The sequence below is a fragment of the Nerophis lumbriciformis genome, linkage group LG17, assembly GCF_033978685.3.
Source record: "Nerophis lumbriciformis linkage group LG17, RoL_Nlum_v2.1, whole genome shotgun sequence".
Taxonomy (NCBI): Eukaryota; Metazoa; Chordata; class Actinopteri; order Syngnathiformes; family Syngnathidae; genus Nerophis; species Nerophis lumbriciformis.
Genome location: NC_084564.2, coordinates 18,185,358 through 18,209,874, shown reverse-complemented (window position 1 = coordinate 18,209,874; position 24,517 = coordinate 18,185,358). Strand labels below are relative to the sequence as shown.

The window sequence follows — 24,517 nt, the reverse complement described above, 5'->3', positions numbered from 1 at the left end:
AAAGCTTTATCATATAAATATTTATATATATATATATATATATATATATATATATATATATGTGTGTGTGTGTGTGTGTGTGTGTGTGTGTGTGTGTGTGTGTGTGTGTGTGTGTATTTTTTTAGCACCCCTATGAACTGAACTAATGATTTGTATTTTTTTGTAAATAGATTGTTGATGTCTTCATGGAGTACAACCTGATCCAGCAATGCACATCCTTCCTACTAGATGCTTTGAAGAACAACAGACCAATGGAAGGACCACTACAGACACGCCTGCTGGAAATGAATTTGGTTCATGCACCGCAGGTACGTAAGCAAATGGATAAATGAAAACAAAATGATGCCAGAATTATTATAACAATCAGGATGTCTTGTTTCTTGAAGGTTGCAGACGCCATTCTGGGCAACCAGATGTTCACTCATTACGACCGTGCGCATGTGGCACAACTGTGTGAGAAGGCTGGTCTCCTGCAGAGGGCGCTAGAGCATTACACTGATCTCTATGACATCAAGCGAGCTGTGGTCCACACACACCTTCTCAACCCAGAGGTCAACTGAAGCCTGAAAAGTGATAACAAATTGTAGTGATTTATTCAAACAGAATACTAATTGTCGGGGATTTGTGTGTGTCCTTGCAGTGGTTAGTTAATTTCTTTGGCTCCTTGTCGGTAGAGGACTCGTTGGAGTGTCTTCGGGCGATGTTGTCAGCTAACATCCGCCAGAACCTGCAAATTTGTGTTCAGGTTGCCTCTAAGTACCATGAGCAGCTCACCACTCAGTCCCTCACGGAACTCTTTGAGTCGTTCAAGAGCTTTGAAGGTACACCTAGAGAGTGGTGTTTCAGAGAGAAACTGGATAGTGGCATATTTTGACAGGCGTTCTGTTTTTCAGGTTTGTTCTACTTTTTGGGTTCCATTGTAAACTTTAGCCAGGACCCAGAGGTTCACTTTAAATACATTCAGGCTGCCTGCAAGACGGGACAAATTAAAGAGGTGGAAAGAATCTGCAGAGAAAGTAACTGCTACGACCCTGAGCGTGTGAAGAATTTCCTCAAGGTTTTTATCGCTTGCAAACTCCACACTCAGGATATTAAAATTTGGTAAATTCTTTAAATACTGTCTGTTCTTCTTTAGGAAGCCAAATTGACTGATCAGTTGCCGTTGATCATCGTGTGTGACCGCTTTGATTTTGTCCATGATCTGGTCCTGTACTTATATCGCAACAGTCTGCAGAAATACATTGAGATCTATGTGCAGAAGGTAAGGACTGCCCGAATAACTCATTAATCACTTTTAATCTGATTTCCTCCAGTAAATCAGTCAGTAAACATTTAAAATTTACTCCAGGTAAACCCAAGTCGTCTGCCGGTGGTTATAGGAGGTTTGCTGGATGTGGATTGTGCAGAGGATGTTATCAAAAACCTGATCCTGGTTGTAAGAGGACAGTTCTCCACAGACGAGCTAGTTGCTGAAGTGGAGAAGAGAAATCGGTAAGAGTAAAGAAACAAATGCAACAGCATAGAAACGTGTCATTTCTCTCTGAATGACCAAATGTTTTATTCTAAACAGACTGAAGCTTCTGCTTCCTTGGCTGGAGGCTCGTATTCATGAAGGCTGTGAAGAGCCCGCCACACATAATGCTCTGGCCAAGATATACATAGACAGCAACAACAACCCTGAGCGCTTCTTGAGGGAGAATCCCTTTTATGACAGCCGTGTGGTGGGCAAGTACTGCGAGAAGAGAGACCCTCACCTGGCCTGTGTTGCATATGAAAGAGGACAGTGTGACCAGGAATTGATTAATGTAAGTTGTTAATATCATATTAACCAAATCTGTAAGATAGCTCATTCGTGAACTTTCTTTTTTTTTTTTAGGTGTGTAATGAAAACTCGCTGTTCAAGAGTCTGTCACGCTACCTTGTGCGTCGCAAGAACCCTGAGCTGTGGGCTAGTGTGCTGCTGGAGACCAACAACTATAGAAGACCACTCATCGACCAGGTCTTGCATCTTTCTATCACTTGTATACATTTTTTACATGGAAGTTGTGAAGTTCATTGTCGTACTGTGACGCAGGTTGTCCAGACAGCCCTGACGGAGACCCAGGATCCTGAGGAGGTGTCTGTCACAGTTAAGGCTTTCATGACCGCTGACCTTCCCAATGAGCTCATTGAGCTTTTGGAGAAGATTGTCCTGGATAACTCCGTCTTCAGTGAGCACAGGTATAATAATATGCTGTGCAATTCTTGTCTCACAGGGTTTTAACGATGTCCTTACTGAGATCTGTGCCGTATATTTTCAGAAACCTCCAAAACCTGCTCATTTTGACAGCGATTAAAGCCGATCGGACCCGGGTCATGGAATACATCAACCGTCTGGACAACTATGACGCCCCAGATATTGCAAACATCGCCATTAGCAATGAGTTGTTTGAAGAGGCCTTTGCTATTTTTAGGAAATTTGATGTCAACACTTCTGCTGTGCAGGTAACATATTTTACTGTGTAATGATTACCGTAAGTGTAGTGTATTATCACATAAATATTGTAATTTTATTCAGGTTCTGATCGAGCACATTGGTAACCTGGACAGAGCTTATGAGTTTGCCGAGCGCTGCAACGAACCCCCGGTGTGGAGTCAGCTGGCAAAAGCCCAGCTCCAGAAGGGCCTGGTCAAAGAAGCTATTGACTCCTACATCAAGGCCGATGACCCCTCTGCTTACATGGAGGTGGGACAAGCTGCTGCTCAAAGTGGTAAGTGGAACTGTATCCAAAGTACTGTATTTGTTGCACGCCCCGGTCAAGCTCTTTAAAAATCACTATTGATGTGCTGCACTGTGTGCAGGCAACTGGGAGGACCTGGTGAAGTTTCTGCAGATGGCCCGCAAGAAGGCTCGCGAGTCTTATGTTGAAACTGAGCTAATCTTTGCTTTGGCTAAGACAAACCGCCTTGCTGAGCTGGAAGAGTTTATAAATGGACCCAATAATGCTCACATACAGCAAGTAGGTTATGGGAAGCATCTGTGACATACACCCCACATTCACAGTTTCTGGTCATATTTGTTTTCCTTTTGTGACGTATTTTTGTCCTACCTGTTGCTTTAGGTAGGTGACAGGTGCTACGACGACAAGATGTATGACGCAGCGAAGCTGCTTTACAACAATGTGTCCAACTTTGGCCGCCTGGCCTCCACTCTTGTGCACCTGGGAGAGTACCAGGCAGCTGTAGACGGAGCTCGCAAAGCCAACAGCACCCGTACCTGGAAGGAGGCAAGACATTCTTACTCTTACTCTAATATAATAAGAGAAGGTTAATGTACACATTTATACAAACTCTACATCGTACTCTTGCAGGTCTGTTTTGCATGCGTTGAAGGGAAGGAGTTCCGGCTTGCCCAAATGTGCGGCCTGCACATTGTTGTGCATGCTGATGAGCTGGAGGAACTCATCAACTACTACCAGGTTCTAAGCATGTCTAAATGTTTTTGAAATGCTATTTATACTGATTAACTAGTGGTGGATTAGGGAAGAATTTTACATTTCAATTAGGTTTATTTGGGTATTTTTACAGGACCGTGGCTACTTTGAGGAGCTAATCACCATGCTGGAGGCCGCTTTGGGACTGGAGCGGGCTCATATGGGAATGTTCACAGAGCTGGCAATCCTCTACTCCAAATTCAAACCTCAAAAAATGAGAGAGCACTTAGAGCTCTTCTGGTCCCGTGTTAACATTCCAAAGGTAGGCCCTGTGTGATAACCATTTTTCTGTTGGAATTTACTTGACCAGCTAGCGTCTGTTGTCGTAGCGTTTTGGGCAACATTTTGGCTATTTCGGGAAGCATGCACTATGCTTGCGTTGTTTTTGACTGTTGGGACCGTTTAAATCGCGAATAGGGTAACAGTTTCTTTAGAGTTCCTCGAGAGGTAATCAAGAAGGGTGAAAGAGTTACAAAAGAAGACGAAAAAGGAGCTAACACTGCTGTCAAACAATGCAAAAGTTTGCAGTGATCACTTTGTTAAATGTTTGTTTGATATACTTTTAACCTTTAGTATTTCCCATTGAAGTGATATCTTCATATTTTTTGTATTTCTACAAGCGTTTTTTGCTACAAGCGTTTCGTAAAGCACCAACTCGGACAGTTTAAATAAAAGAAAGCAAATGTGAGCCAAGTCTAAAAGAGTTTAGCTTTTACCAAAGGCAACAACAAGTGGCCTAGTGGTTAGAGTGTCCGCCCTGAGATCGGTAGGTTGTGAGTTCAAACCCCGGCCGAGTCATACCAAAGACTATAAAAATGGGACCCATTACCTCCCTGCTTGGCACTCAGCATCAAGGGCTGGAATTGGGGGTTAAATCACCAAAAATGATTCCTGGGCGTGGCACCGCTGCTGCCCACTGCTCCCCTCACCTCCCAGGGGGTGAACAAGGGGATGGGTCAAATGCAGAGGACAAATTTCACCACATCTAATGTGTGTGTGACAATCATTGGTACTTTAACTTTAACTTTAACTTCAGCACATACACAACATTGACATCTACTGTATAGTTATAATTTGATAAAGACGGGAAAAAACACATACTTGTAAATGGCGCGCACTCAAAAACAAAGCAACAAACATTGCTGTAGGCGCAAAGTTAAATCAGAATACGATACATGATTATCTTGAAAGTTTATACCAATTTCCTTGACCCAGCCACACACAGAAGTTTTCCAACTTTTCATCTGTTTGTAGTGTAGAATGACGTCTCGAGTACCAGATAGTTCGTCATGTCTGAGTATGCGACGGACGGATAATCCTTCGTATCACAAATCTTATTTTGATAACTTATAGGGATATATTCAATTGCATATTTGCATTGTTGCTCTTATCTTCTTTTAATGGTAAAATCTAGGACCCTTGCGTATTCAGTTTGCACTTTGTTTGCTGCACAGTAGCTATGTTGGTTTGGTGGCCCACCACTTCGTTCATTTTTGTTCAAAAGTCACATGTCCGAATACAACTTATTCAATGAACACCATGTTTGGCGTAATGAATTACCATTCATTTACCATGAATTGATTAAAGTGGTCCCCGACTTAAACAAGTTGAAAAACTTATTCGGGTGTTACCATTTAGTGGTCAATTGTACGGAATATGTACTGTACTGTGCAATCTACTAATAAAAGTCTCAATCAATCAATCAATCAATCAATCAATGAGGTGCTGTCGGTAAGGTGTTAAACCATGAATGTGTGTGTTTGCTCAGGTTCTCAGGGCAGCTGAGCAAGCGCACCTCTGGGCAGAACTGGTCTTCCTCTATGATAAGTATGAAGAATACGACAATGCCATCATCACCATGATGAGCCATCCTGCTGATGCCTGGAAAGAGGGCCAGTTCAAAGACATTGTAACCAAGGTAAGGAGAGGTAGGTTGTTAACATGGCAGAACTAGTATTGCATTATTGTATGACATCTAGGGTTGCGTTATCGACTATTTTAGTTATCGAGTAATCGATTAATTTGAACACACTTTCTAGCCTCAATGCGACTTTTCGGGGAAATAGTTGAAATAAACAAGATTTTTCTAACATTCTTATTATATGAGAGTGTCACTATGTATTACATAAAATTAAAAAGTAACAAAAAAACAACAACTTTGTAGCCAGATGAACTGGAACCTGGTAATGGGTAATAGGTAAAAAATAAAGAACCAAACTAAACAAAAAGACTGATAAGTATGATACATTGAGTGACATTGTTTTTAGTAAGTGAACACATACACATTTGAAAAGGTAGTAAGTGACATCTTTGCTTTTTTTTTCTCTAGGTGGCCAATGTGGAGCTGTATTACAAAGCCACCCAGTTTTATTTGGAGTTCAAACCCTTGTTATTAAATGACTTGCTCATCGTTCTCTCGCCAAGGCTGGACCACACGCGTGCTGTCAACTTTTTTAGCAAGGTGAGGGGCTAACTTTGTATTGCATTAGTTACGAAATTCTTAAAAAATGAAACCATTTTAGGGTCATTTATGTCATGATTTCCATGTTAGAGATGTGTAGTCTTTATGATTTCATGTGTGTGTGATTCTTGCACAGATGAAGCATCTACCGCTGGTTAAACCATACCTCAGGTCGGTCCAGAATCACAACAACAAATCTGTCAATGAGGCTCTCAACAACCTCTTCATTGTCGAGGAAGACTATGCGGTATGTTAACAATAACAGTTTTTATATTACCGGTAAATGTTTGAATGGTTGGTTGAAGTTAAAACATTTTGGTCCTTCTTGTTCTTACAATTGCTTCCTTGCACACAGGCACTGCGCACTTCAATCGATGCTTACGACAACTTTGACAACATCTCGTTGGCTCAAGGCCTGGAGAAGCATGAGTTGATCGAGTTCAGAAGGATCGCGGCATACCTTTTTAAGGGCAACAATCGCTGGAAACAAAGTGTGGAGCTCTGCAAGAAGGACAAGCTTTACAAGGTGCGTTGACGGAAAATTAACACAGGCATCCGTTGACCCCATTAATATGCTAAACTCCAATCTTCTTTTGCACAGGACGCCATGCAGTACGCATCTGAGTCCAAAGACATCGAACTGGCAGAGGAGCTGCTTGCGTGGTTCCTGGAGGAGGACAAGAAGGAGTGTTTTGCTGCCTGCCTGTTTACGTGCTACGACTTGTTGCGGCCGGACGTGGTGCTCGAGACCGCCTGGAGGCACAACATCATGGACTTTTCCATGCCATACTTCATCCAGGTCATGCGGGAATATCTCAGTAAGGTGAGTTATTCACACATGAAGAGGTTAGGACAACACATTATGGAGTCCAAGACATGAAATAGGCATGGTTATATTGTCATAGTGACGTTTTCTTCCTGCTAGCAGATTGTGGAATATAGTATTCGCAAAATCTAGCACAAGTAAATTGGATTCTTCAGAGGTGTTTTTACCAGCTGTCACTAGATTTTTGATTTGCAAATACTATTTCACATCAGGCAATGTAACATTAGCTACATCAGTGTGCATATTCTTGCTCCCCTTCTTTCATCAATGATGTTTTCATTTTTTTTTCCGTTGGGATTTCCATCCACTCAAGCTACTTTCCCATACAAATGTCTTCCAGAGGAAATATAGCATTTTTGTTTTGTAAATGGAGTACAGCCACTTTAATAACGACAGCGGTCGTTAGCTAGCAAAATAAAAAAGATTTGATACTTTGTATCTGCTTCTGGTAAATGTACATAAAATCATCTTTAAAGTAGTTGGGTGAGTTCAGATGTCACGTTCTTAGTCACTCGTCTGATTATTTCACATTTGTAGCTACAAAAAAACCTCAAGTCTGCATTTGTATCAGAAGTGGCCTTATTTACCTGCATTCCTCTGTGCTTTTGTGTTCTCTTGTCAATGTTAAGTCCCCTGTTTGCTCCTTTCTCACTGTCAGTTTCTACTGTGGGACAATTCCACATTCTTTTTTTTTTCCTTAAGTTGCCTCTCTGAATTTCCTTTCCAGGTTGATGCGATAAAGGAAAAGGTGAACGTTGCATCAGTTTCCTAATCGTCCTTACTGACTCCCCGCCCTTCCCCTTTCCTGTAGTAGTTTGGAGTCGGTGGGGGGTAAAGCTAGCAGGAACTGCATGACCCCTTTCCCACTTTGTCACTATGCTGCTTTTACATGTGTACAACTGTCTGCATCTCCACTTAACTATTTCACCCAACGCCAGAGTGGGGCTCTTCACGTCCCTCCTGTAAGGGTCTACGGTGAGGAGTTGGACAGAAATCTTATAGATTGGATGTATTCTATGTGGGGCACAAGCCACTATAACAATGATGCATTTGTACAAATAATGGCCTGCCACTGATAAACCTTTATCCAGAATACAGGCTTGGTACTCTCTGCAGTTGACCACTTCCCACTACATGGTGATTGAAAATAACTGCTTATTTCAAAATACTTATTTCATTTTTTTACTTAAATTTTTACAAGCAATGGATATAAGACAGTCCCTCCAGGAATTTGCTGCGGCTAATTCAACCAAATCTGGCATATTATGTGCGGCCTCACAACTTACTCGCACATTTTGGCCAATCAACGTAATTTTCACCAACCGATTTGTCTCTGAGTAGCGTTCAAACGCGCACCTTAACTGTCGAAGTTAAACATGTTGGCACCCTCATGTATTTATATATTTATTGAATCTTTATTTATCCAGGCTAAGGCCATTAATAACAGATTCTCATTTGCAATGCCGACCTCGCAAAGAGGCAGCATTTACTGTACATGTTAGAGATGTTAATGTGTGATGAAAATCACTCGTCTCTCATTTACCGACAACAATTACCACTATCGATTGCGCTTAACGGTTTACAAATGCGCTTCACGCACAGACATAAATGTGTTAAAACACAAATGGATGTTAAAGATGGACAAACACATTTCAAGCGTAAAACATACACTGAGAATGTCTGCAACTTGTTGACGACAAAGCAGACAGCGGACAATAAGAAAGCCTCTGTTGGTGTTTCTTTCTGTAACAATAATTAATTATTACTACTATTAGTTATAAATAATTTAAATGGTACAGTAATTTGACGCTGAGCTCGAAGTATGTGCTTTTATTGCTATCTATTGTCTACATTTGAGTTTGTCATATAAAACAAATGAAACTTTAATAAATTATTTGTTTTCCAAATGTTGTTGAAATCATTTGCGTTTGATGTTAAGTTTACAAGGAACAATTAAAACATTGATAAATTCCGAAAATCACAATTGATTTAATGTTTTCAAAACAATAAGCCTAGTCAAAACATCTAAAAAGGCTGCTACAAATTCAGGTATTTTAGGCCATAACCATTTTTTTAAAAGCCCACAAAATCCTTGAGGGACTGGTAAGAGGAGACTGTTTAGTATGACATTTTATTGGGTACCAGAATTATCTAGTTTATGAGCAGCAAAGCTTCCAGCTCCTCTTCTTTGAAAGTGAAGAGCGCGCCACTCTGGATCACTACTGTACTACGTTTGCATCTTCAGTGTACGGTCTCACAGACTTCTTAATTAATTCTAACATTAAACTAGTTGTTATTGCCCAACTGGCTTCCAACCATGCTGTTGTTTTTGGGGCTTAGAACATTTCCTTCAGGTAGGCAATGATTTTACAGTCATTTCTCCTTCTGTATGCTTAAATTCCTGTGCTTGAAGAGAAGGTTAAAACAAACATCAGTTCTACACATTTGTCAAAGAAGATAATTTGTGTCCATTGATATCTTTCCCAACACAACACTATAGTCAAATACCCTGTAGCTCCGGCAGCATATTTAATAAAAACATGTGGAGTAGCACGCATGCGGTAGCATCACCAGCACAAGGCTACGAGACTTCGTCGTTGGCTGTGCCTGCTTCTGGAAACGCTGAAGTGGCTGTACAAGAGCATCCTGTCTGCCCCTATTCCACTCTCCCTCCACTGCGGCACCGTGCTTCTCTTCTCTCTTTCTCACGCACTCACACGTCTTAAAGATGAACGTAACCAAAAGAAACCGCTGCTTCCGCATGTCTCTCAATCCTTCTCTTTTCTAATTAAAAAGTGCAACAGCCTGCGCAACCATATTAACTTGACACTAGTAAACCAGACACTATGTGGAGAACTGAACCTAACACCAGGACAGGGACAGCATAGGCATTTCCTGCACTTTGTCAGTGTTCCATCTGCAGATGGTTTCTAACTTGTTATCCTGGCTACCTTTTTTACTCTGCTGGCACTTTCCCGCTGCTCAGCTGCTTTCTAGGAAAACTTTTAATACGCTGAGGATCAAAAAAGTTTCAAAAATGTTGTTGTAAAACTGCTTTTTTAAGGTCATACGGAAGGTCATTTATTAACCGTTTTCCCCAGAGGAAATCATGGAAATTGAAATAACCTGATCCAGGTTCGAACTAGGGTCATTGCAACAATACATTAATAATCATACAAATGTGGAAAAAGTTAACTTTCAGAAACAAGATGAAGCAGCCTGTAAGTTTGTTTAGTTTCTTTTCACTACTCGTTATTCAAGATTTATGGCTAGTCGCTTTTTTAAAAAAGAAGTAGGTAGAGGCGTCTAATTACTAGCTAAATATAGTAACAAAGTTGCTTCGTTTGGAACTCTGATCCCTCCTGCTCCTTCTTCTTTTTCTCTGGCAGACCAGGCACGTTCAAATGTGCTGTAGTGGAGGTGACCAAGCAGCGCCAAATAACTGAACATATGGGAAACACTGCAATATCATTTGTAGTTTATATTAAGACTTTAAACAAAAAGTCAGGTTTAGGATTTTAAAGTCAATGTTATTCCAGTGGGATTTTTTTTTTTAAATGAAGATTTAGGTCAAATGTTTGCCACACGAGAGAAAACAAATGTTTTTAGAGGCACTATAATGAGGCAATAAAACTAACCCACAATTATAAGAGGCAAACATCGCCGCAGGTCGTCTGTACTGGTAGCAGGTTGGTTCTCTACATACTATATCCAAAACTGTAGCGTAGATAACTGGAGTGGCTGGATGGGTGGGACCATTATTGCCACGTAGATGTTTTTTTTTTTAATCCCCCTTCTTAATCCTCTGCATTAGACTGTTTATCCCCACAATGTTAAACAAATGAGAGCCAGTCAGTAGCTGCCTTTTAGTGCCGTAGTTGTTTTAGCTGCTTAATGAAGGGCTTCCTGCAGCCTGGTTTCATTTAAATGTGGACAGTACTCATCTCCTCCATTGGTCAGGAATGGTCCCATCCTTCAGCCAGTGAAATAACCCAGAGGTCAGTTCATTACAAACACTGCGTCTTCAAAAAAAAAAAAGAGAGCTTCCGGCTATGTAAGACTTTGCAAGTGGATTCTTACACGCAAACTGCTGTTCCTTTCCACAGGTGGACAAATTGGAAGCCTCTGAGTCCTTAAGGAAACAGGAGGAACAGGCCACAGAATCTCAACCAATTGTTTATGGTGAGAAAACGCTGTTGTTGTTGTAAGACTGAAGTGTAAGTGTAAGACAGAGGTGTCCAAAGTGAGGTCTTTCTTGTTTTTTATTTTCCCACGTCACTTAAATTGAAAGGGGAAATGTTTAGGATATTTTCAAACATTCTGGGGAAGGTACGTTTTTCTAATATATATTTGATCATTATTTTCTTTTTTTTAATTTGTACATATTGTAAACTAAATAAAAATGCATGAACATCTATGTTTCTGCCAATTGCTGACCTTTGTAAAAGCCTATTAATAATAATAATAACAACAAGCAAATAGTCTTTAAAAATATGTTTTGTATTCCGCCAGGAGGTTATGTTTGTGTGTGTGCGTGTGCGTGTGCGTGTGCGTGTGCGTGTGCGAACTGCATCGCAGAGACAAAGATAGTGGAGACACAGGGTGATCAATCTGCTCTTTCATTGCGCTATGGATATAAATCAATCAATTTATTTACTTGTAACATGTTAAAAAAAATGATGCCACAATTATCAGTCACACTTTCATTTAACAATTAAATTTGTTAAAAAAGGGTAACTCAAAAAATGATGGCCAAATTTCTATTATGTTACGAGCGAAATGGGATAAGAATCAATTGATGCGGATCATTTCTCATACGCTACCTTACGTTTGTTACAAGCTTTAACTTGCCTGTGTATGCCAGTGGTTCCGCTTCCACTCAAAGAGACAAAGACCGTAAATGACTGACAAGAGGCTGTTTCTTTCATTCCGCTTTAGATAGTTACCTTTTTAAGAAAGGTCAGAAATACATTTTTGTGGCTGTTCTGGATCATAGTCTGGATTTGGGCCGTTTTTTCTATCATGTCCTGGCGGAGGTCTGCGCTCCTGAGTGCTTTTCTAGTTTTTACAGCAGTTTTTGTCAAGATAACTTTTTTTTTTTGTCAAATAAGAACATTTGAAGCATTTGACTCCTAAAGGTTAACACATATTTGTGCACTGTTGCAGGCACACCGCAGCTCATGCTAACGGCAGGGTCCAACGTGGCGGTGCCCCCCCAGCAGGCGTACGGCTACGGCTACACAGCAGCACCAGGCTACGTACAGCCGGCACCACCACAGACCAACTTTGGATACGGCATGTGAAGCCCCCACTTTTCCCCTCTCGCTGTCTAGTTTGTGTTCTTCTCCAGCCTCCCATGGTCCTCTACCCTCAACAGAGGCCATAAGCAAGCCCACTCATACTTTTTTATTTATATTATCTTGTCCTGTTAGCAGACAAAGAAAACATTTAAATGCAATGAAGGACTTTTATTTGTATTGTTTGAAATTGGACCACGTGTTTGTTACTTTTCCCCACATTCCATATTTATGACTCCTTGTTCTTTGTATGTTTTTTTTATTGTTGATTTATTGGTTTGTCAGTGGAAGTGGACTTGCTAAAGCTGCGCAAAGCAGGTGGAGGAGCATTGGATTTTGCATTCATGTGAGAAGAGAGAAGCTCTCATATATGTCCGAACACGTGAGCATCTTTAACCTTGTCTCGTTTGTCCGACATCATGACATTGTATATTTTGAGGAGAGAAAAAACATAGGGTTGCATATAATATTTGAACATAACAATATATTGCCATGTGAATGGCTACTCCTAGCAAGTAAAGTAATGATAGTATATTCTGCACAGGTGTGTAGCTTTATGATGTTTTTAAATGCATACAGATGTACAGGTAGATTCAGAAGTATTTGGGCACCACTATGGATTTGAAATGTTCACCATCCATTATGGCAAGATCATAAAAACTCACTGTACAAATACTTATGCAGCTAACTGTATGTCACTTTATGATTGAGTCAGTGTGTATAAGAATGTGTGTGTGTGAGACCTAATGATGATGGTCTGAAAAATAATTTTAACCCCCCCCCAGCCCTCTGGTCCCTGCTAGATGTCGGCTCCTCTTCCTGCGTGTATTTAGGTGACCTCTTGTGCCGTGTACAGTGCTTGTGTGAGACTGTATCTGTGTATGTGCAAAAAGAAAGGGCAGGACTAAATGTACCAGGCGTGTGTATTTACCCTCACTGTGCTGAGGTCTGCATTTATTTCCTTTTGTTGGTTTGTGTACAGATGTTGAACATGAAACATTGTAGTTGGTGACACAACCCCGCCCCTCCATACACACGCCAACCTGTTCTCCTATCGTTTCCTCCTCCAAGACTTTTACGATGTCTGAATGACAGCGGGATGGAACATGCAGATGGTTCAAAAAAATAGTACATCCACCTATTTGTCAAGAATCGTGTGAAGTAAGACCCTATTTACCTTCATGTACTTCCTTACATACCTAAATCACTCTGTGTGTCTGTGTGTGCGTATGTGTGTGTGTGTGTATAAGTGTAGCCCTAACCTTACCATACGTTCACTCCCTTTTTGTTGTCATGCATATGAATAAATACATAAATAGAGGGGGCCCTGTCATCAATAAAAGTAGAAGAATATGACCTAACTGAAAGGAAGTACTAGCCTAAATAAAACCTAAAAAGTGTAAACATGTTTTCTGTGGAGTCCCGTGTGTGTGTGTGTGTATGTAAATGAATGTGGATTAGACAGCCGTGCAGAATTGATTTGAATAGCTACATATTTGTCCATGTGGGGGAGCAGCACATCCAAAATGTTTAATATACATTACCGGTAATATAGGCCTTTGTAGGTACTTATATACATACATTATAGTGTTAGAATTTTATATTTACAATACATTGTTTTATTACATCCAAAAACATTTTATGCTGCTACAGTAACTTTTTTGTTTCTTTTAATGGAATTGTCTGGAACATCCATCCATCCATCTTCTACCGCTTGTCCCTCTCGGGGTAGGAGGGGAACTTGGACCTTCCCAGCTGCACTCGGGTAAAAGGCAGGGATACTGGCTCATCGCAGTGTCTGGAACATGTTAAGTTTAATATCGATTCTTTAGAATATGTTGAGGGTTTTTTTGGTGGTATGTGTTTCCCCCCCCCCCCCCCAGATGTACAGTCAAATGACTTACAGTAACTTAAATAAATTGGCTGATTGTCCCCACCCAACTCCATTTTAATCCAGGTATCGGCCGCAGTCTTTTTCAATTACAGAATATCCCTTTCCGTATCCAACAGCCTATCAAATCATTAGCTTTATTTCTTGAGTGGTGTAGTGGTATTCATGTTTCACACCATTTTTAGAATGTGGACCGTACTGTGGACACAACCTGCCCTATGGGATACATTGTGGTCCTCGACAGGCACTGTGAGGGAATCAAAGCAGCCAAGCCTTCCTTTCCACTTCACTGCAGTATTTGTCACTGAGCCCAGTTGCCCTGCGCAGGCAGACACACACAGAGCTGTCAGTGGACCAAGTTGTGCGTTACAAAACATTGTTGTGTTCTCTTCCCACTCACTTCAGCTCTTTCAGCTTCTTCTGTTTGACCTCATTGATGCGTTTGCGTCTCTGCTGGGCCTCCCTGCTCACTTGCTCAGCCTCCTTCAATCTCTCTTTGCGCTTGGCAATGGCCGACTGCTCCATCTCCTTCACTTGTTGCCTAATGGCCTCGGCGTGGCTAAGCGCGCTCTGGCGCTGCTTCTCGTCGTCTTCTTTTTGTTTGACGGCGGCTTCCTGTTGCACCCTGTGCCAAAACGGAAGAGTTTACCATTGGCCTGACTTTTGATTTTCAATGGTTGTGTTTTCTTACTTGAGGACCCTCTCAAACTCAGCCTTCTCTCGGCCGGCCTCCATAGACAGGAGTTGCTCTTTGCGCTGCACCTGCTCCAAGCGAGCGGCCCTCAGTGTGGCCTCCTCTTGCGCCTTCTTGGCAGCCAGCTCCTTCTGTTTCCCCCTCCAGTCTCTGTCCGCCATATCTTGGTTCCTTTTTGCTCGCAGCTCGTCCTTATAAATACACAATAAAGATTAATTTTAAATGCACAAAAAAAACCACAAGAGTCCCAAACACTGTGCTGCAGTACACACTGAAGTCATCCAATTTCGCTTAATTCACTTTCTTCATCGACATATGCTAATGACTGAAGGTACGCGATTAACTTTCCAGTCATACAACAGAATACATGAGATTTTTCTGACATAAAATAACAAGTACTACTAGAGATTGCCCTGTAAATACCGTATTTTCTGGACTATAAGCTGCTACTTTTCCCCCATGCTTCGAACTCTGCGGCTTATAAAATGGTGCGGCTATTTTTTTGCATTTTTCTTCTCTAACGACAATGTTTTGTATTCAACGAATAGTTTTAATATAGCACAGACAGACACTAAAAAGGTGTGTTATTGTTTGTGCTATGGCACCGTTTTTTGGACGAGTTCGCTAACTGTAGGTGCTGCGGGTTGAAAATGTAATCAAGCTGGCGTCTTTAGCATTAGCAAAAATGCTAGCACATGTCTGTCTTAGTATTCTTATCTTACAATGGCATTCTGTCTGTATTTTTCCGGTTTTATAAATCCACCAAAACCTTATCATGGACTTATTGAGTCTGTTTAGCTGATTGGAGAGCTAGCTTCTGCAGCTAGTGGTTCTATGACGATGACTTATGTTTTGTTTTACCAGACGTTTTACTGCCCTGTTACAGGCACTGTTGGGAAACAATTAAAGCCAAGTATTTCACTTCATTTTGTGTGACGTGTTTCAAGAGGTGGTGATTCAACAATCAATTGTCTAATCATGAATCTCGACACACTAACAGGCGATCATTTAACAAAACATGTTTCTTGTGCTGTTATCTGTCTGACAAATACACCACAAGGTGGCGCTGGTATTAAACCCATACGGCGGATTGAGGGCCACTTTAATGGTTAGCATGTAGGCCGCACAGTCAGGAGATCTGTGTTCGAATCTCCATTTGGGTATACTGTATCTCTGTATAGAGCAGGGGTGTCTAACTCGTTTTAATTGAGGGCCACATCTTAAATGTGGCTGCCCTCAGAGGGCCCCTTGTAACAGTTAATATATATGAATATATAACACCCTCGTTACACAATTTGTCACACCAATGTGGACCACCTGAGGCACGTTCACCCGAGCACAGCCGTAACTTCCTGGCAGTAAACTTGCAGAAAATAGTTCTTCTCAGGTTTTTCTAATTACATTTTCACACTTTGCACATTTTTGTTACACTTTATTAAGCATTTCTTACATATTCCTTATTTTTCACCTTCATTTAAATAGGTTATTGTTAAGTGTTTAATGTGATTTTAGATTTGTCTACATTTCTTGAGTATTTTCCATGGTTGTGTTGACATTTCCTATCTTTTCTGCTTTGACAGCTGAGTGGATTATAATCCGAGGAAGGTAACATTTGAATGTTTTTAAATATTTAATATATTTTCCTTCTGTTCCTTATTTTGATAGTTCATAAAAAAATATCAATAATTATTGATATTGACCGATATAAAACCCTTATATTGTGATAGTTTTCAGCCATATTGCCCAGCCATAACAAAGGGACCAGTCTGTATAGTACAACTTATCATCATCTGTTTATTTTATATAATCGTCTACAATGGGCAAAATCTTAACAAATCAGATTTGACTATAAAAATCTTTAGTCGAAGACAGCCCTTAATCCGTTCAAAAATATCAAACCGAATCTTACAAAAAACACCAACACCGAAGGCAAGGAAAGAGCCAAGCAGATGGCCTCTTTGATTTTGCTAGAAGTTATTTATTGGATTCAATAGTGCTTTTCACCTTCTTTATCAAAGTTCTAGCAAAGGCAACGTTCTTTGGCCCCATGGTGACTTATTTTGCAGGAATACTCAATAAAAAAAAAAAAGCACAGAGACTGAGTCACTACAACGCGTGTTTCGGCACTCAATTCCGCGGAATGAAATGACAAGCGGGGCATACAAAAACCAAGTTACCACTGCATGTACATTTGTTAAGCACTACGCAGGTCAACATACGCTATGCTAACTTTTGTCTTGACTTTGTTCTTCTATTTTCTGTGTGGTGCCAAACCTTTTTTGTAATGTTCTGTTAAAAGTATGTGATGGTATTCTTTGAATATAATATATAATGACGCAAGCCAATAATAACATTTGATTGGCCCCTGGGCCGCTCTTTGGACACCCCTGCTTTGAAGTGTCTTCAGGCTTTTCCTGACCTGGTCTGCTTTGTGGTCCCTGGCTTTTTCCTGCCGAGCCCTCAGCCTTGCGATCTCCAGCTCCTTCTCCTTCTTGATCCTCCTCTGCTCTGCTTCGTAGTCCGCCTCACGTTGCTTCACACAGGAGGAACATGGGGGATGAGGACTTTAGAAGCAGTGTGGTGTCTCAAACTGCACAAAGTGCTGGAAGAGTGTCTAACCTGTTTGTTTTGGAGGAATTCCATTTCTCTCTTATCTGCAAGCTTCTCCTCCTCCCTCTTCTGTTCATGCGCCTTCAAAGTCTCGGCGTTGATTCGCATGACCTCCTGATGCAGACGCTGTTGCTCCTCCCTCTTCTTCTCCAAGACCTGGACAGAAGACAAGCGTCAGCGCTGTTTGTGTTTCTGTATTGTGTGTTTTGTGATACCATGAGTTCCTCCAGGTTCATTCTGGCTTGCTTCTCTCGGACGCAATGTTTCTCCTGCTCCTTCAGCTCATCTTGCACCAGTTTCTCCTCCAGACGCTGCTGGATCTGCTCAAAGATTTGCTGCTTCCCGCTGAATAACACACACACATAATACAGTCAGTTGTGGACTTAACAAGAATGGTGCAGATCTTTGAGCCTTCACCAGATCCTCTCTTGCTTGTGCTGCTCTTCTATCTGCTCCATCTTTTCCAGAAGCCTGCGACGTTCTACTTCCATCATGGCGTCCAGACGCTTCTGCTCCTCCAGCATCTCCAGCTGGATCTGTCTCTTCTCCTGGATCTGTGCGTCACGCGTGGCTTGGCACTGGGCACCGAGAATCAACTGCAGGACACCAGGCACTGCATTTTTATCTACTGCTTTCAAATGATTCATATTTTTTCAATCAGATTAATCACACTTTTGAATTTGGGAATAACCACCAGTTATTACATACTACTTTTAGAAAAACCCCGTTATTTAGAAAAAATTGTCATTCAGGAACATTTTTTTTATGTTTTAGGCCGGTGTTTCTTAACCATAGGGCCCACATAATATCTGTTTCTCAGCTGTGGTGCGTATGGGCGGCAGTGATATCCATCCATCTTCTTCCGCTTATCCGAGGTCGGGTCGCGGGGGCAGCAGCCTAAGCAGGGAAGCCCAGACTTCCCTCTCCCCAGCCACTTCGTCCAGCTCTTCCGGGGGATCCCGAGGCGTTCCCAGGCCAGCCGGGAGACATAGTCTTCCCAACGTGTCCTGGGTCTTCCCCGTGGCCTCTTACCGGTCGGACGTGCCCTAAACACCTCCCGAGGGAGGCGATCGGGTGGCATCCTGACCAGATGCCCGAACCACCTCATCTGGCTCCTCTCGATACCCCATACTCTCTGAGCATTCCCCACAGGACTTTCCGAGGGACACGGTCGAATGCCTTCTCCAAGTCCACAAAGCACATGTAGACTGGTTGGGCAAACTCCCATGCACCCTCAAGGACCCTGCCGAGAGTATAGAGCTGGTCCACAGTTCCACGACCAGAACGAAAACCACACTGTTCCTCCTGAATCCGAGGTTCGACTATCCGGCGTAGCCTCCTCTCCAGTACACCTGAATAGACCTTACCGGGAAGGCTGAGGAGTGTGATCCCACGATAGTTAGAACACACCCTCCGGTTCCCCTTCTTAAAGAGAGGAACCACCACCCCGGTCTGCCAATCCAGAGGTACCGCCCCCGATGTCCACGCGATGCTGCAGAGTCTTGTCAACCAAGACAGCCCCACAGCATCCAGAGCCTTAAGGAACTCCGGGCGGATCTCATCCACCCCCGGGGCCTTGCCACCGAGGAGCTTTTTAACTACCTCAGCAACCTCAGCCCCAGAAATAGAAGAGCCCACCACAGATTCCCCAGGCACTGCTTCCTCATAGGAAGACGTGTTGGTGGGATTGAGGAGGTCTTCGAAGTATTCCCTCCACCGATCCACAACATCCGCAGTCGAGGTCAGCAGAACACCATCCCCACCATACACGGTGTTGATAGTGCACTGCTTCCCCTTCCTGAGGCGGCGGATGTTGGTCCAGAATCGCTTCGAAGCCGTCCGGAAGTCATTTTCCATGGCTTCCCCGAACTCTTCCCATGTCCGAGTTTTTGCCTCCGCAACCGCTGAAGCCGCACACCGCTTGGCTTGTCGGTACCTGTCCGCTGCCTCAGGAGTCCTATGGCAGCGATACTCAGTTGTAATACACGTTCCCACCACTTGTGGCAGTAACGACAATATCAAAGAAACGGAAGGAGTCGGAGCCAATTCACAGAGAGGTTCCTTAAGTGCAAAAATTATGACTAAAGTGATGACGCTGTATTTTCATTTGTACTTAAATTGTAGTCACAGTTTAGTTAAGTTAAAGTTAAAACTTAAAGGTGTGGTGAAATTACCCTCTGCATTTGACCCATCTACTTGTTCCACCCCCTGGGAGGTGAGGGGAGCAGTGAGCAGCAGCTCTGGCCGCGCCCGGGAATCATTTTGGTGATTCAACCCCCGATTCCAACTCTTGATGCTGAGTGGGAGGTAATGGGTCCCATTTTTATAGTCTTTGGTATGACTCGGCCGGGGTTTGAACTCACGACCTACCAATCTCAGGGCGGTCACTGAGCTGGCTTAAACATATTATTTATTATTAAGTTAGTATTTTGAACATCTATAGTATTTAGTATTATCAATTTAAATATTTGTATGCATTCTTGCACAGTGTATGTATATTTATTTTTCATCAGTTTTCATAAGTCCTTTCTTTTGCAGTATATTAAATAAGTATTTATTTTTCTAATCAGCCTGACCTAAGTCTCGATAATGATCTTTGTGGTTAATACATGCATATCATTTGACAAGGTTTATCCTGTTAAATCAATTTTAACCACTGCTGTTAAATGATTTATTTTTTTCATCCATCCATCCATTTCCTACCACTTATTCCCTTTGGGGTCGCGGGGGGCGCTGGATCTCAGCTACAATCGGGCTTAATTTATTTTATTTAATTAAGTTAAATTGACCCTGTTAAACCCTCCGTTATCCCAAAAGGGACAAGTGGTAGAAAATGGATGGATGGATATCCTGTTAAACTCCAAGTAGATTAGATATAATTGTGAAGATCATTAAAATCAGGAGTAAGATTACTACTACAGTGTTAATATTTGAGTAGGCACCGGGCCCCTCTGTAGTGAAAAAGTTGGGCCCTGTGGTCAAAAAGGTTAAGAACCCCTGTTTTAGGCAACTTGAATGCACTACATTTATTTGCTCAAAAAATCGTTTGGTCCTAAATCCAATCAGAGTGTACTTTGAAGTAAAATTCTCCAGTGAAGACGTTTGGGGTCTCTTCACTCATCTTTGCACTGGCATATGTATTCACCTGATAACAACCCACGTCACCTTTCAGGTAACCATCCACACAGTTAAGGAAAAGGAGCAAGTACAGTCAAAATACATTGTGTGATTGACGCTATCATTTTTTGTGCTGAATCACATGAGTTAACTTGTTATTTTTAAGAAAGGACAAGGTTAGGATAGACTGTATTCATCCCACAATGGGGAAATTGTGTGGTTGCAGTGCAAATATAAAAAGTTCACAAAAACAAGGTTAAAAAAAAATATCTAAGAAGACAAAGAACATAAAATAGCACAAAGCTGATGCAACCAGCTGCCACTTTAGTGGTGCCATTTTTACATACAGCTACAAAAGTATCCATCCATGTTCTACCGCTTGTCCCTTTTGGGGTCGCGGGGGGTGCTGGAGCCTATCTCAGCTGTATTTGGGCGGAAGGCGGGGTACAACCTGGACAAGTCGCCACCTCATCACAGGGCCAACCAACACAGATAGACAACATTCACACTCACATTCACACACTAGGGCCAATTTAGTGTTGCCAATCAACCTATCCCCAGGTGCATGTCTTTGGAGGTGGGAGGAAGCCGGAGTACCCGGAGGGAACCCACGCAGTCACGGGGAGAACATGCAAACTCCACACAGAAAGATCCCGAGCCCGGGATTGAACTCAGGACTTTCGTATTGTGAGGCACATGCACTAACCCCTGTTGCACCGTTCTGCCGCTACAAAACATGCATGGTGCAATCGTATGTGCGCAATTAGAATTATTTCTCTTTTTTTATTTTTTATTTTTTTTGCTGTTCTGTGCTACAAAAATAAAACAACAAAAAATGAGCAATAATTCAAATTGCGCACATACGATTGCACCATGCATGTACCGGTATTTAAAACAAAAACAGCATTTCAACACCCACATACGCCATTGTCTGTTGGGATGGGGCGGTGGCAGCACGGCGGGAGACAAGAGCAGACCCAATAAAGCAAACAAGCGAGCCAACTCCGTCCTAGTCTGCCCACTAGCTTTCGGCCAATGATGAGCGAGAATCCGTCCAGGGAGACCGAGGTGTCCGATTCTTGCGCATTCAGCCGGGGCTCTGTGAAGCTCGGCCATGCCGACGCTCAACCCCAGCCAGCAGCTGGTCTCCGGTGCAAACATGGCCATGGCCAAAAAGGCTCCCCTGAGACCGATCCAAGAGCTCGCAAAAAAGCACTGCGGAGATCACGAAAATGTCGCGCCTTATTGCGCAGTCCCGAAGCAGTCCGAACCAAAAGGGAAAAAAACACATGAAAACAAGAGGGAAACCTCAAGAACGCAAAAGGGCGCAGAGCTCCTGCAGCCACTACAGCACCGCCATCTTGACGGCCCTTTTTAAAACAAATATTACCTTGTTGAGTTCTTTAATCTCCTCCTCCTGCTCCATCCTCAGGGCGTTGGCGCCCTCCAACAAACGCTGCACACGGTCGTGAGCCTCCATCTCTACTTCGCTTAAAGCCTCCTTCTCCTGACGGGACATGTCCGCCTCTAACATCTCTCGCTTCCTTTCCTCGGCCGCTTTCTGCGCACGCAGGATCAACTCATGACTTCTTCTTCAAGTACCTTTTGGTATGTTTGAGCTTATTTCCTACCATCTCTTCTTCTTTCCTCCTCTGACTGGCCGCCTTCCAAGCCTCCTTCTCCTCCTTGGAGAGATACTTGGATCTTGAGGTGATCTGCTTGAAGTCAGCTGATGTTAGAATGATGGACTGTCCTGAAGGATCTCTGCATGGAACCCTGAAGAAGGATTTCTTGTTAGGAAGACCTTCAAGATGAGTAATCCAGAGGCTCAGTATCTACTCAAACACACAAAGGACCAGTCAAATGGAAAAATAAAGTACAAATCCAAGCTGGAGCCTATAAAATTAGACCAAAGGAGCATGCAGTTAGACCATCCGTCTAATACGGTATGGTTGGAATCCTATTTTATCACAAAGTATAATTAACAAATGTACAAAAAAAGAAAAAAAGTTACATTTAAACAAAGAAATACGGTATTTTTCAAACCCCATCTTGTGAAAAATATAATGAACAAGTAAAACAAAAATAAAAAATAAACTTTCTAAATAAATTAAATTAAAACAAATAAATATGGTTTTGTTCAAATCCCATTTTGTGAAAAAATATGATTAACAAAAAACTAATATGAAAAATAAATTTGACAATTATTAAATCTAAACAAATACGATATTATTCAAATCCCATCTTGTTAAAAATTATATTCAACAAATAAAACAAATATCCCCCCAAAAGATTTTTTTTTTAAAATAAATGCATTTAAATAAATAAATACGGTATCGTCAAATCAAATTTTGTGAAAAAAAATATAATTGATAAATAAATAAAAATATACAAAAAAATTAATTAATTAGATTACTTTTACTTCCCATCTTGTAAAAAAATGTATTCAACAAATAAAATAAATATCCATCCATTTTCTACCGCTTGTCCCGTTCGGGGTCGCGGGGGGGCTGGAGCCTATCTCAGCTGCATTCGGGTGGCAGGCGGGGTACACCCTGGACAAGTCGCCACCTCATCGCAGGGCCAACACAGATAGACAGACAACATTCACACTCACATTCACACACTAGGGCCAATTTAGTGTTGCCAATCAACCTATCCCCAGGTGCATGTCTTTGGAGGTGGGAGGAAGCTGGAGTAAATATAAATTTTTTTTTTTAAATAATTAAATTGAAACAAATACGGTATCGTTCAAATGCCATCTGGTGAAAAAATATAATTATCAAATAAAACAAAATGTACAAAAGATTAAGATAAAAATGTTTTTACATTTAAAAAAAATTATATGGTATTCGTTCTAAACCTTTCTTGTGAAAATTATCATTAACAAATACAACAAATGTACCAAAAATTAAGACAAACTAGAATTTAATTTAAACAAATAGATTAATAAATGACAACACATTGGTGTATGTTGTTTGTATGTCTGCCCCACAGCCAGGTATAGGTCTTGGTTTGAATCCCGGCTCAAACCACGCCATGTCAAATACGTGGGGGGAATACATTACATTTAAGATTTAATTCAAAATGAATGTTCGAATCCTGGCTCAGATACTTGCACCTTATGTGTATGGAGATAAAATAAATGAAAAAGATGAAAAAGTAATAAAATACTGCAAAAGTATTGTATTGCCTTTACCTGAGATTGCGAATTAGGTCTTTGGTGACAATTTGAATAGTTTGCTTCTGCACTGGCACTTCCTTGACTTCCTTCACCTTGCAGGCTGACTGTGATGCCCTCTAAACATTAAGAACAATGATAAAAGTATTCTCCTCACAAACACTCATGTTTCAATCCTGACCTTTGTGGTGCTTCCAAACAGACTTTCATCCACCTGAGAGGAGGAGGCTCTGGTCTGGTATCGATATTGTCTCCTTGCAGATGTGGTGGAGGAAGTGGCGCTCTGCAAGGTTCACAGTCACAGCCATCTTTCTCCAATAGATTACATACAGTAGGGAAAGGATTCATATGGCCCCATTCCTGGGTGGATCTCCCGTGAGAGGAAGAGGGGGGGTTAACCATTTCGCAATGCGGTCTGCTGAAAATGATGGATAGTGCCACTCTACATAGCAACTGAGGCTGTGGTCAAAGTTGGAACACTCTACTGCCATCTGGCGGCTAAAGTGGAAAGTGAACCCCCCCAATTCGTCACGTTTCATGTGTCGGGTAAACTGCGATGAATGAGGCCATATGAATCCCCTTCCTACTGCATTGTTTATTAGAGCAACTGTTTGTTGTTCAGAATGTGACATGGATGTCATACAGTGTCATTGTACAAACCAATTATACATTTAGTAAATTATTATATGTTGTAATCATGGAAAAAAATATTGTTTACTTACAGTACCACTTAAAAGTTTGGACAGACTTTTTTTTTTAAGCTGTTGAATAAGAAGTTGCATCCAAACTTTTGACTGCTACTGCTGTATACACGGCCAAAAGGGTAGATCAGAATTTAGGAGATTGAACCGTGTTGAATAAATGTGATAGTAATAAATTAATTTAAATGTAATAAAATAAAGACAAAGCTCATAAGTTTGCGTTTAGATTTTTTTATAGCAAATTATTAACCCTAACCCTATTTAAT

The 24,517-nt window shown here is 41.6% G+C and overlaps 2 protein-coding genes across 4 annotated transcripts in view; one reads left to right on the top strand and one right to left on the bottom strand.

Annotated features, from left to right (window-relative positions):
* Positions 1 to 12,993, top strand: part of LOC133614585 (clathrin heavy chain 1-like) — a 35,070-nt gene extending 22,077 nt beyond the window's left edge. Inside the window, exons 11-34 of one of the 3 annotated variants that reach the window (XM_061972664.2) lie at positions 171 to 308; positions 387 to 551; positions 641 to 821; positions 894 to 1,057; positions 1,136 to 1,261; positions 1,349 to 1,491; positions 1,571 to 1,805; positions 1,877 to 1,999; positions 2,075 to 2,220; positions 2,301 to 2,484; positions 2,558 to 2,750; positions 2,842 to 3,003; positions 3,106 to 3,266; positions 3,351 to 3,458; positions 3,568 to 3,735; positions 5,242 to 5,391; positions 5,803 to 5,934; positions 6,071 to 6,181; positions 6,290 to 6,460; positions 6,536 to 6,757; positions 7,488 to 7,508; positions 10,721 to 10,758; positions 10,867 to 10,942; positions 11,927 to 12,071. In XM_061972664.2, coding sequence (XP_061828648.1) covers positions 171 to 308; positions 387 to 551; positions 641 to 821; positions 894 to 1,057; positions 1,136 to 1,261; positions 1,349 to 1,491; positions 1,571 to 1,805; positions 1,877 to 1,999; positions 2,075 to 2,220; positions 2,301 to 2,484; positions 2,558 to 2,750; positions 2,842 to 3,003; positions 3,106 to 3,266; positions 3,351 to 3,458; positions 3,568 to 3,735; positions 5,242 to 5,391; positions 5,803 to 5,934; positions 6,071 to 6,181; positions 6,290 to 6,460; positions 6,536 to 6,757; positions 7,488 to 7,508; positions 10,721 to 10,758; positions 10,867 to 10,897 — 3,273 coding nt within the window. In that variant the 3' untranslated portion in view covers positions 10,898 to 10,942; positions 11,927 to 12,071. Of the gene's footprint in view, positions 1 to 170; positions 309 to 386; positions 552 to 640; positions 822 to 893; positions 1,058 to 1,135; positions 1,262 to 1,348; positions 1,492 to 1,570; positions 1,806 to 1,876; positions 2,000 to 2,074; positions 2,221 to 2,300; positions 2,485 to 2,557; positions 2,751 to 2,841; positions 3,004 to 3,105; positions 3,267 to 3,350; positions 3,459 to 3,567; positions 3,736 to 5,241; positions 5,392 to 5,802; positions 5,935 to 6,070; positions 6,182 to 6,289; positions 6,461 to 6,535; positions 6,758 to 7,487; positions 7,509 to 10,720; positions 10,759 to 10,866; positions 10,943 to 11,926 lie in introns of all 3 variants that reach the window. The other 2 variants (XM_061972662.1, XM_061972663.2) reach the window with 2 other exon arrangements.
* Positions 12,994 to 13,789: 796 nt separating this feature from the next.
* On the bottom strand, positions 13,790 to 23,898 carry cfap45 (cilia and flagella associated protein 45). Its single transcript, XM_061973274.1, has 12 exons — positions 23,881 to 23,898; positions 23,732 to 23,833; positions 23,569 to 23,669; positions 22,001 to 22,145; positions 21,760 to 21,930; positions 17,670 to 17,848; positions 17,468 to 17,597; positions 17,262 to 17,408; positions 17,062 to 17,175; positions 14,640 to 14,833; positions 14,349 to 14,573; positions 13,790 to 14,267 (listed from the first exon to the last, which is right to left on the bottom strand). Exons 1-12 carry the CDS (start codon positions 23,896 to 23,898, stop codon positions 14,207 to 14,209), a joined length of 1,587 nt encoding a protein of 528 aa, XP_061829258.1. The 3' UTR covers positions 13,790 to 14,206.
* Between the last annotated feature and the right edge of the window lie 619 nt (positions 23,899 to 24,517).